At 36.5% G+C, this 12,911-nt stretch overlaps 2 protein-coding genes across 2 annotated transcripts in view; one reads left to right on the forward strand and one right to left on the reverse strand.

Moving 5' to 3' along the window:
• LOC113286811 overlaps positions 1 to 11,936 on the reverse strand; it is a 75,556-nt gene extending 63,620 nt beyond the window's left edge. The window contains exons 1-4 of the transcript XR_003329523.1: positions 11,737 to 11,936; positions 10,983 to 11,125; positions 8,807 to 9,005; positions 7,586 to 7,718 (exon numbers count right to left, since the gene is read on the reverse strand). The gene's annotated coding sequence lies outside the window, so the exon portion shown is untranslated. Of the gene's footprint in view, positions 7,719 to 8,806; positions 9,006 to 10,982; positions 11,126 to 11,736 lie in introns of the transcript that reaches the window.
• LOC113286813 (gibberellin 2-beta-dioxygenase-like) lies at positions 6,846 to 8,481 on the forward strand. The gene is made up of 2 exons (XM_026535437.1): positions 6,846 to 7,709; positions 7,803 to 8,481. The coding sequence occupies exons 1-2, from the start codon at positions 6,954 to 6,956 to the stop codon at positions 8,091 to 8,093; spliced, it is 1,047 nt and encodes a 348-aa protein (XP_026391222.1). The 5' UTR covers positions 6,846 to 6,953; the 3' UTR covers positions 8,094 to 8,481.
• Positions 11,937 to 12,911: the final 975 nt, after the last annotated feature.

Consider the following 12,911-nt stretch of genomic DNA (forward strand, 5'->3'; position numbering starts at 1 on the left):
CTTAAAATGATCATTTATCCCAAACGTGTATGTTTCCTGCTGATATTAGAATTTGTCGCGCCTTCGCGTTTGTGTCGTGTCCTATCCGCATCTAACATTCGAGCGTGTGCTTCTGAAGTCCATTATGCATTGTTTTGCTATGGACTTGTTATACAAGGAGAGAAGTGTAGTTGCATCTTTTATGATGGCTACATCCAAGTAAATCTAAAGGTTATAAACTATTTAACATTCAAGATTCAAAGATAAACAAGATGAAAAGAACATGAAAAGTAAATATTGACACAAGCATATAACGTGGTTCGGCCATGAAGACCTACGTCCACTGGAAAGAAGATGTTTTCTTTAATGATTAAGGTCTTACCCTTGAAAGATCTACATATATCACTTAGACTTCTCACTCTCTCTTTATCTAGATCTCTCTTAGGAATTTTATGTAGAAAGACCATCTAATATTACATGTCCATCTCCTTCTACATGGACTGGTATTTATAGGCAAATTAGACTCGTGAAGGCCTGGTCTCGCCGAGCCGGTGGACCTATCGTACATCTTCTCATTACTTCGGACGAGCTCTATACTATCCCTCGTGATGACCTGCTTGGTTCTCCTTCCGAGTCATCTCGCTCCATGCATCATCGTGTTGCTCTTCCTTGGGGAACCTCGTGTTGCATCATCCTCGGGTTAATAGTATAGATCTCCCGAGCCTTCTGATACGATGTAAATTCGTCCACGCCTCTTCTGATCCTTCATTAAATGCAATCCTTCTTTTTAGAATTGACCGTCTGAGTTGATTATACCACTTCTTACATGCGTCATTCATGGTAGCAGGTGTCTCGATTCAGACGAAAGCACATTTTTTAAAATATGATTCGATGCTTCTATTTTACCATCTTATCATGAAACTATCCCTTGAGATGTTGACACGTGGCCATCGGGTAATTTACCCTCACAAGAAATTCAACTTCAAAATCAAACTACCGAGTAATTTATCATGCCAAAAAGGAATAGAATTACCTTTTTGGCCGAGCACACTCCATTTTCTTACATCAACTATAAGAATACTGAAACTCGGCTAAAATTTTAGGACATAATATTTGAAATTTTTTGAAGAAATCAACCAAAAATATTCTTTGGTTTGGGAAGAAAATAAGAAAAAGCTTGATTTCTCAACCGCAATTAATGAAAGGAGATACCAAATCTCTAAGGATGGATACCAATATAAAGATCAAATGGTTATGGTTGTTTTGTTTTATATGGAGCGGTATCTCCTCCTCGCAGGAATTTGGTATCCGTTCGTAAATCATGTTCTTAACAAGAAAAAAGAAACTGGCCGTTTTTTTGAATCTTTATATAAACTGGCCGATATTGACATTTTCCATCCCGTTTTTTTCAAAAAACGGATTTAGGTAGTTAACTGGCTATGTGGCAGTTAACCTGCTAGGTAAAAGACGATTTAACCCTCGTCTGAGTTCGTAACCAAACCAGTATCGAGTCAACTCGGTGACTCATTGCAACGGTCGGATTTGTAACGGTTGGATTTGTAACGGTCAGATTCAGCTTCATTCATATAAATTAGGCCCTGCAGAGAAGAACCATAGTATTTGTCATACTCAACAGAACATAGCATACCTCACTTGTACAGATTGTGACGATTTTAAATGGGTCTCAGATGAAGTCTTCATTGCTGCAAAAAACAGAATTATGCATTCAAGTTTACAACTTAATGCTATATGTAAGGAACTCAACAATCTGAAAATGTAACCTGCAAATGTACTAATAAACAACCTGCCACTTTTGATTCAGCATTAATTCAAGTCTACAAAAGAAAAAAATATTGTCTTCTTAAACACAAAAAAATCAGAAAATGGATCTCAAATCATTTGGGGCTTGTGGTTAGTAACATTTCCACATTTCAACCTCCGCATCAATTTCCAACGCCAGGTTCATGCTCAACTGTATCCATCGCAGCCGAAACTAGTTCATTTTGCAAATTCTCTATGCTTCCCGAGGGTGGCAGGCAATCTTCTCTTCTTAGCAACTCCACCACAGTCATCAACATATGCAAGCATGAGGTTATCATACCATTATCTAGCAAGAACAACTGCAACAAGCGAAACCCAACATCGAAAACAGTTAATGTCATCTACCAATTGAAGGAATAGAGAATCATAAACACTAATTTGATCAAATGAGCAACCAAAAACAGCTAACTAAAAGGTTCAGTGCCATAACTTGGTATTATGCTTAAAAAAATATAAATTAACCATTTCATTCATAAACCATGCGTCCCAACATATGAGTGGCGCGGGATCACCAACATATAAGTGGCACACGCATCTAGCATCATTACACAGATTACAAACTGATCATAGAAGGTACGTTGGACAATATGACATACCTTAACTTACTTATGTAAAATCCATAGCAAAGCACATTTCTTTTATGACCAGATAATATAACAGCACCTTTCCTATTCTCATATCCAAGGCACTCAACCAACTGCATTAAGAGTTTTCCTAATCCTTTCCGCTGCACACTCAAGCTACATTCTATCTTCCTTCAACAAAATGATACTGTAAAATACAAACAAAACGATTCCCATCTAGACTGCAGTATGTTAATTGGTTGTCCAACATGTAGAAAAACAAACATCTCCTAGATATCGAAATAACTTTGAACTGTCAGATAAAAAGGATTGCGAGAACTTACTTCAGCCCTTGTATGAATATCGATCATCTATAATACGATATACTAATTGCCAGATGTAGGAAAACAAACATTGGAAACATCAATATGATCGGAAGTGAATGCACCATTAACCATCAGTAGGACCGAATCCGTAAATCACACTTGTAACACCCTTGGGAAGCCAACCTGAAAGGAGAGATGCAGAACTAAGAAACTTAATTCAAGAAAAGTCATTCTAAATGAAGACTAAATTACTAAAATGAACGGACCGAAGTAATTGGCGATTTTTGTCACAAAAATATGTCTCCTCCTCTTTATATTCTTCAGTAGGTGCTTCTTTCCTCCTAGAAACCATTCATTTGAAAATTCCCACTTCTCTGAATCAACCTTTCGAAAACCCTGCAACCATTACACACCAAAGTCATCAACATATGCAAGCATGAGGTTATCATACCATTATCTAGCAAGAACAACTGCAACAAGCGAAACCCAACATCGAAAACAGTTAATGTCATCTACCAATTGAAGGAATAGAGAATCATAAACACTAATTTCATCATCAATGAGCAACCAAAAACAGCTAAACCCCATAAACCCTAGAATTCACAACAAAATATGATCAGCTTAGAACCGCTAAAATATCATCATTCAAGAAACCCACAAACAAAATCATTAACTACAGACACCAAAGGTGCAATTCAAGCATTTTGAATACCTAATCCCTAAAACCCATGACCAAAATATCAACAGAATACATATAAGACTGGAAACCGAAGCAAACCCCCAAAATCAACGAATCAATCAAATTCAATTAAAAAGAGAGAATCGGAAAGTAACAGAAAGAATTTCTGTTGACAAGATCTATAAATAGAAGCGAAGAAGAAGAAAATAAAACAGTGTGAACGGAAATCTTAGGGTTTCAGGATCGTACCTATGTTCATCAAAAGAAACCCATTAATGCAAGCACTGGTTAGATCGTCGACAACATCAATTCATACTATCTCTGAATCCTTAAATATGTAGAACTTTTCTTCCAAATACACTCTGGTCTTTCACTAACATCTATGTCTTCAACAAAAACAACTTCAATAACATCAGTTTTCTTTTTCTTTTCAAACAGCTTCAATACCTAACCCTAGTTTCAGAACTGGGAGAAGAGAACGAGGGAGAAGAGAGGACGAAAGAGAAAGTGTGGTGAGAGATTACACCACACGGGTCTTTAAATGGACAAGGGCACAGTCGTAAATTCTCCTACCGAGTTTGACTTATTCAACGCAGCTGACCGATCTGGTGGGCCCAGGTATCAACTCTAACAGAAAGGCCAGTTTCTAAAAGAATTTAAAAGCTTGGCCGGTTTATTAATTATATGGTTCGAAGCAGGACACTTTATTAATTTGCCCAAAAAAGAAAAAGAAAACAGAATCAGTTAAAAAATGTTTTTAATATTATCTATTTTATAAACTTCTGACCAATAAGTTCAGTCCATTATTTAGTTGTAAGGTGAGCATTAATTTTAAAAGGCCAGTGAGATGAACTTTAAACGAATTATAGGCTTTTGGCCTTTATATATGGAACGGATAGAATATACAATGGCTGTTGTTTGAGTTTGTTAGTCGGCTAATTGAATTCGGAAACGTCAACGGAGTTGACATAACATCGGAGTAAATGAACACGGAATCATTGAATTCGGAGGTTGGAGCTTATAACTCCTTTTTTGTCTGTAGACGAATGGGATCCACCAAACCTCTACATATAATTGAGGTTGGAGCGTATTAACAATCATTTGTTCTAGTCACTCATCCACATTCCTTTTCGAATCATTCTTTATTTTCCTCAAATTTCAATTTTTCAATTTCAAACTTTTGAAAGATATTCCACGTAATTGAACGGCACAGATCCATCAAATTTAATATTATACGTGTCCGGCAGGGGTCTCGGGATAGCTTATCCCTCAGAACAAGTCTTATGGTGGAAGAGTTCCATCTTTCATCTTGCATACCACCTCAGTATTTGGAATTGTAGATGGAAGCGTAAATGTAATGGTGGAACAACAAAAACGCTAATCTTAATAACATTGAGCGCTAATCAAAATGGCAATAAAAAATGCTATTTAGATTTTCGATGACTCGTTTTAAATCTACTGATAAAAAAAGAGCTCTATTCTGATTAGGGTTGAGCGCTATTTTGATTGGCTTTTTTCGTCTTCCAGTGCGCTATTCTGAATAGTGTTTTACGCTAATCTGATTAGCGCTACCATGGATTCCACGGATCATCCCACGTAATCATGAAACACTATTTGAATTTTTCGTGGAAGACTCCGATTTAGAAGCCACTAGATTTGACATTCTATGGTTTTTTCATACTTGAAATGGCTTGGATTCCACCAGAAGACCTGCTTTTAGAAGTGGATGTACGACGCTATCTTGGTCATCTAGTGCCAGTGCCGGCTGGCATTAGAATTCATGTGAGATATTATTCCGGTATTGTTGTTCATGTTGCTGACAATTGTCAGCTAGTTAACAAAGACGCGTAAGCCTCCTCTACTTCAAGGAATCTTTGGGATATTGACGGCCATTTGCTCTTTTTTTCATAGGTGGCATTTTCTTATTCACTCGGCCCATAAATTCATCAGATGTGACTGACAGACAATGTACACATATCTCTATCTCGAGGTCTAAAATGTTAAAGAAAGTGGTCTTAATTAATACGGCAAAGGTTCCCCAATAATTGTTGCCGCTTTTAAAACCATAAAAGTCAATAATTGAAGGAAAAGCGCGAACAACGAAAATGATATATCCATTTCGCTAGCTAGGTTAGGAGGCGCAGACAAGCAAAATTAAGTGGATATAAGAGCCGGTCAAACTCCAAAATTTTCCTCAAATTAGGTTTAGCATGGATATAAGTGCACACCAATGCCTTGATTTCCCGCTCGGTATTTGATGGGAATTTTCTCGATGGGTTTTAGTATTATTGCTTGATCTTTTATAGTATGCTAATTAATCAACCAAAGCTAGATGATGATGATGGAGTGTGAAGTGTCAACCAATTTTCCCATTTGTGTCCTGAATTATTTTTGGTGGATACCGGATATTTCTTACCTAGCTTCTTGAGGAAACAAGTAAAATTGGAGTTTAGCTGATTTTATCCTCCACCTATTTGTCTCTATCCTATCCACTGAGTTAGTCAAGGAAAATAAAATGAGTTGGTTTACCATTTTTGACCAATTTGGATTAGAAAACTACTTGGGTGTTTGGAAGCATAAATCAATTTTAGAGAAATTAGAAGCAAAACTATTTTGTTTTTAGAAATTATTCTAAAATTTTGTACCAAAATAATTTTCGACTTTTTTGCTTTTAGAGTAAACGTTATGGTTCGTCCAAAGTGGACTTTGATAGAAAAAAATAACAAATAATGTGCTGTTATGGAATAAACACCAGTTCAATCACCAAAACTCATCATCCGCATGAAGGAGTGAGTGTAAGCGGAGACTGAGAGGTTGAAGATCAGTCCCTTGGAATTTTTTTTTTGTTAAGCATACTTTCAGTTTATAATATATTTAAAACTTTTTAACGCATGCGTCATTTAGGTTTTATTATTAGTCTAACAAAAAGGAAAATGCTAAAGCGACTAATGTTGGTCCATCTGGGTCCCAATTTTTCTCAAAGCGTGTGTTAGAATGGATCTCCCACGATAGAAAGACACTCTTTCATCTAGTTTCTCATTGGATTTGATAGTGAACATTCCAAAATCGTTGCACTTACAAGTCGAAATATAGTTTCTTAAGTGGTATCTAGAAACGAATACTTCTTCCGTTTCCGGTATCAAAACATCCACTTAAACCGTTACATAATTTACATTCACACAATTATTATTTGTATTATTTCTTCTTTTTTTTTTAAGAAACTCAGCCGGCATTGATTGAACCGGGTCGAGTCGGGGTCCAACCCAGAGTTTCCTGACACCAACAGTTGATTTGACTCGAGAAAACAACTTTGAATCGCCTTTATTATCATCACCATCAAGAACCAGAGGATATTATAGCATGGGTTTTCAACATTTCTTTTAAATTTGTCAAATTTATTATAATATAAGGAAATTAATTTGAAGTTACCCGGCCGGCCCACATCAACTAGTATAAATTCGTGCAAAAACTAAGCTTCAAAATCATTATTAGGATTTGCTTCTTCTAGCTCTCTCTTTCAAAACCCACAAAACCCCTGCTTCTTCTTCCTCTGTTTTCTCCTTCTTCCTCTGTTTTCTCACAACCATGGTGATTTACTCAAAACCATCCTTATTAGAACAAAACTTCTCAACACCCATTAGAACCTTCATCAAACACCAGCAAAAGACTATCATTCCAGTAATTGATATGTCAAATCCATATGCAAAACACAATATCGTCAAAGCTTGTGAAGAATATGGATTCTTCAAAGTCATTAACCATGGCATACCAATGGAATTAATGAGTGCATTAGAATCTGAAGCTGTTAAGTTCTTCTCTTTACCTCAATTCGAAAAAGATAAAGCTGTTCCTGCTAGTCCATTTGGTTATGGGAACAAAAAAGTTGGACCAAATGGTGATGTGGGTTGGATTGAGTACCTCCTCTTATCAACAAAACTTGATTCTGCATCCTCTTCTCAATTATTCAATTCATTAAGAGGAAACCCAGATTTTTTCAGGTCTCTTGTGAAGAGTTACATAGGATCAGTAAAGAATTTAGCTACGGAAGTTCTTAGATTACTGGCAGATGGTTTGATGATGCAAGAAAGAAATGTGTTCAGTAGATTACTAGAAGATGAAGAAAGCGACTCGATTTTCCGATTAAATCATTATCCTCCGTGTCCTCCTCCTCCTAACCATCGTAATACGGTCGGGTTCGGAGAACATACAGACCCTCAGGTAATATCAGTGTTGAGATCAAACAACATCACTGGCCTTCAAATTGCTGATAAAAATGGTTCCTGGATTCCTGTTCCACCTGATCAGAACTCATTCTTCATCAATGTTGGTGATTCTTTACAGGTACTACCACTGCACCACATTTCAGAGAAATATTATGAGTAATTTTGTTGCATTTTGGATGGTAAATTTATGGGTTTTATGTTGTGGTTGCAGGTAATGAGCAATGGGAGGTTCAAGAGTGTGAAACACAGAGTGATCCAAAACAGTATGAAATCTAGGGTGTCAATGATATATTTTGGTGGCCCACCTTCAAGTGAAAGAATAGCACCTTTACCATCACTGTTGGCAGAAGGTGAACAGAGTTTATATAAAGAATTCACATGGTCTGAATACAAAACTTCTGCTTACAAATCAAGATTGGCTGACAACAGGCTTTGCAAATTTGAGAAACAACAACTTTCAAGGAAGATACCACTGGAGTATCGTGGTAAAGTTATTGGATGATAATACCAATGACCTAGATTTCATACTGTTTTCTTTATTGGATCAGTAAAGAATTTAGCTACGGAAGTTCGAGATTGGCTGACAACAGGCTCTGCTAGATTTTATTGAATGATAATACCAATGACCTGATCCGAGTTCGAAACTCGTCGTCATTATGGAAAAAGGAACAACAAAACTTAGTGAATAGTGTGTAGTTTTCTTTTCTTTTTTTTCTTCCTGCTATTTCTATTTTTCTTGGCCAATTGTATTTAGTCAAAAAAACTAAACTACAACAACTAACTGTGGTTGGAATTGTGGCACATGAATGAATGCTCCTCCAGAATTGAATATCTTCTTACGGAAAAGATGTATACAGCAAATTTCAGCTATAAAATCTTACTTATCTAGATTTTCTGCCCCTAGAAAGCAGTACTTGTCCTATCTGTTCAGGTCCAGCTGAAACAATGTCCTTTTGCAAGGGCAGCGTGGTTTAATTTAAATCCACACAAGTGTTACAGCAGTTCTCTCACATTGATACTGTTACTGAATGGATTGACAAGGAAACACATCTTCAATCCAATCTGAGTTGCAACTAGATTTTTCTACGGTTTTTGTGGCATTTACAAATCCAGATGCAAGAATCAAGTTGAAGCAGCGGTACAGAACCCCACTACTACTGTTAAGCAAATATAACTCATGGTGAATTCAATTAACAACTCACAACATGCTCTTACCCTTTTGCAATCTAGTTACTGATCTGACATGACTTCAAGTTTATCTCCACTGGATTTTACACTTTTACCAGAATTGCTTTGTTACTTTTGTGGATTCTTCTCTCTGTAAACTATCGCCCAAGGTAGGCAGTGGATCAGTCATCTTTGACACCTCCAGGAGATACTATGCAGCGAGATGCAGGTGCCAGCCTGCCATCCGCTGTAAATGGCAATTTAAGTGGCATTAGTTGGGAGGACAGAACCTCAAGATAATTTAGCATAGAGGAGAAACAGAGGGAGATATTTTAGCATCGCTAAGCACAAATGTATCAAGATATTGTGTGCAGATCACTCTTTATGTCTGCATTGTTGGCACTTTTTGGTACTTCCCTGTATATAGTCAAATAAAACAGTCTGTCGCTTTTGTCACTAGATGACATAATGAATCACTCTTTTGTAGGAGAAGTATCTCAGATTATAGTGTACAACTGATTACTCATGTAACAAAATAAAGAGCACATACTCTCCGATAGCATTTTATAGGCCAGCCCCTTAGGCATTTCCACAATTGATGTTGAATTTATATTATCATCAACTACAATTAACTTAACACACTTAACTGCACTACCAAATAGCTACAGTCATAGCATCAAAACCACAAAAACAGAACACCAAGCCATTTCTTCAAGGCACGAGATAATGACACTTTGTTTAATTCAAACATCGACTAGATTATGTATCAGAACAGACCGAACAAATAACCATTGAATCTATTTACCAATAACAAATATCTCGCCATTTGATTAATCAGAAATCAATAGCCGAGCAAAATTCATAAGCAATAAAATAAGAAACCAATTTCAGATATTAGTTAATATGTACGGTATCCAAACTGCAAAATATACTGTGCGGAATAACTAATAGCTGAAAATGGTGATTTATTGCTTATGAACCAATAGCTGGAGATCTTAACCAGACTATTTTTTCTTCTTCTGCTTCTGTCTGCACTCACTTACTCAGTCGCTCTAGGTTTGTTCTAGAGAGAAAGAGGGATGAAATGAGAGCTATTAAAGAGAACTTCTTTGGAATAAAATGGTACACATGTTGTGGATTATGACACGAACAAGGCAGCTATGACCTTGGGATCTAACCACACTCTTTAGACCAGTAACTACATTAGTTTTATCTCCCATTTGTGATCCTAGACAGCAAATTCAAATCAGCAAAGATTTCAAGACGACAGATCAACCATTTTGAATCAAGGTTTTAGTGAAAATTTGTAGATAAGTTCCATTGCATATCCACCATAAACAAAATACTAAAGCAGAATCTAACCTTTAGAAACCGTTTTAGTCTTGTGTGAAAGCTCTCCACGATTATATTCTAATTCCCATCTAGCATTCTACTATGAAGTGCTTAAGACAGTATATCTTGGGCGACGAGTCCTCTAATATCCTACAACCCTAGATCACAACAAACCTAAACAACTAGGCGAATTTCAGCATGTATTGTAGCTTGCTCTGATAGGTAACATAAACAATAAACACTAGAGAGCAACGGCGAACATTTGATAATAAAAATTTGAAGGAGGATAGGTGTAGTATGCATAATAAAGTTAACAAGGTATGTCAGGGAACTTGTTGCAAAAAGACTCGGTACAATCAATATTTTAGTCAAATTACAAAAGATGCTTAGGGCCCTGAACAGATAGTAAGTGTTCATAGAGGAGAAACTAATGGAGATATTTTAACATCTCTACGCACAAATGTAATAAGGTAGTGTGCTTACCACTCTTTATGTCTTCCTTGCTAGCATTTTTTGATACTCCAAGAACAGAATAGTAATCCAGTAAATAGCCAAATAAAAGTCTATCATTTTTGACACAGAACGACATAACGAATCACTCTTCTATGGGAGAACTATCTGAGACTAAGGGTTAAATCAGATGGAGGAACAAAACCAGCTGCAGCACTGCATTTGAGATAATGCAATCACATGCTTTAGAGATTTTACCACCGTCCCACCAACCTAAACTACTACTTCAAATTATTAATTCAACTAACACTACTTACGTAATCCCAATAATTTTTCCTAAGCAATCAGGGAAAATTACACTTCTACTTTAAAGTCTGAGACGACATCCAATAAAATTTTGTTACACACAGAAAGAAAGAATAAAAAGTACATTCATACTCACACTATCAGCTCTAACAACAAATCTTCTTCGCCGATGGGGATGCTGAGTTGTAGATGAACCTGCTGCAAATAGCGCATGTATTGGATCTTTGAGAAAACGAGGTTGAAATAGTTGAAGCCAAACACCGCATCTGACTTGAAATTCTGCGGAAAAAGTTGAAAATTATAGGTACAGTGAATCTTCAACTTACATGGAGATAGATTTCACAACAGACGTAAAAGATTAAAAAACTAACAAGCTCAAAACCGCTCAAAAGGGATAATGAGTGGGACCAAAAACCAGTTTACAATTTCTTCTTTTAACCATCTCTAGCAAATCAAAGTGTCAATAGAAACTTTCTTACCTATGAATACCTATTATTAGTGCTATCTAAAAGGAACCAATTTGATACTATTGCCTGGTGAATTATGATTAAATTAACACTACAAATTGCACTACCAAAAAACAATAGAAGGAACACAGGTTCTTCGTCTTCTTCTAAAACGAAACACATATTTAGCAAACCATTTCTTGTAAGGCACAAGGTAATTAAACTTTGTGTTTCCGCAAATTCAAATATCGACTAGATTATGTATCAGAACAGACTGAACAGATAACCGATTAATTGATTGACCAATGAAGAAAAACCGATAAACAAAAATCTTAATAACATTCTCATTTTGATTAAATCCCAATTCAATAGCTGAGAAAAATTAATTCATAAGCAGTAAAACAACATTTTCAGCTACTACATACAGTATCCAAAAGTGCAAACCTATAATCGGATGATGGCGGCGGCATCTTGTTTGTAGGATCTGAAGAAGATCTGAAAACAACTAATCGAGGTCGATTCCACATTGCCATCGTTCTAAACAACCTAAGTATCTTCTTCTCTGGACTCACTTCCTCGGGCTCTCTGGGTTTTTTCTAGAGAGAAAGAGATATGAAAGTGGACGATTTCCCCAAGACGGGAGAGAAAATGAGATTGTGATGTAACGGTCTCGATTGATTAATCGAGGTTAATCATGGGTTTTTTTTTTGGTATCATAAGTCCAATGGACTTAGCATTGGGCTTTAATAAAAGTGCTATCACCTTTCAAGTCAAGTGCTTTGAGGATCGGGCGAGGACTCAGGCGAAAACTCAGCAAAACCGATTCACAAAATTTTTGATTGATTCCTCTTTCTCGATCCCCTGCACAAACATGTTTTAGATCCTCTTTGAATTCTCCGCCGTTTGTCTTGTTTAATTTGTTATTTTCTTACTCTTTATCTTCTTTTTTCATGCCTCTCTGTAAAGCCTACAAATCCTAAAAGTTTTCGATTTATTTCTTTTCTCTGAAAAGCCTATCATCTAGTCTATGCTTTTATGTTTAACCCTGATTAATTTAACTGCAAATTATTCTTTATTCTCTTGCAGATTTCATCCCTTCTCTCCTTTCCAAACCTGATTGAGAGGAATAGGGTTTATGCGGAAGCAGTTTAGGCATTTAGGCATTGCGGGGGGGGGGGGGGGGGGGGGGGGGGGGGGGGGGGGGTTCCTTGTGACTAAGAAGAGCTTGCTTCTGTCCGTTATCAAGAAGATTTGGGTTTGATTTATTAAAGATTTTGAACTCCACAACTGTAATCAAATTCGTTTACATCGCCTGGATGTGCAAGTAATTACAAACCAACACTCTTCTAAGCAATCATTACCATCTTTTGGCTCTCTATTGTCTCTCAAAGAGCGCTGAAATACAAATTTTTCTCCAAGTTTTTGACTACAATTACTTTAGTCACAAGTCTGTAGCATGAAGAACACTTGGCGAATTGTTAGTTTTATATTCTTCATCAGGATTATATCTTCTAAATACCTTGCGCTGGTTCCTTCCTCCACAAAGTTTAAACCTGTAGTGACTTGCAAAAAGAACCAAAAAGCTATACTTCAATTCACATGCATAAAAGTTATCAGCA

Source organism: Papaver somniferum, chromosome 6 (assembly GCF_003573695.1).
Source record: "Papaver somniferum cultivar HN1 chromosome 6, ASM357369v1, whole genome shotgun sequence".
In the NCBI taxonomy this organism is placed as follows: Eukaryota; Viridiplantae; Streptophyta; class Magnoliopsida; order Ranunculales; family Papaveraceae; genus Papaver; species Papaver somniferum.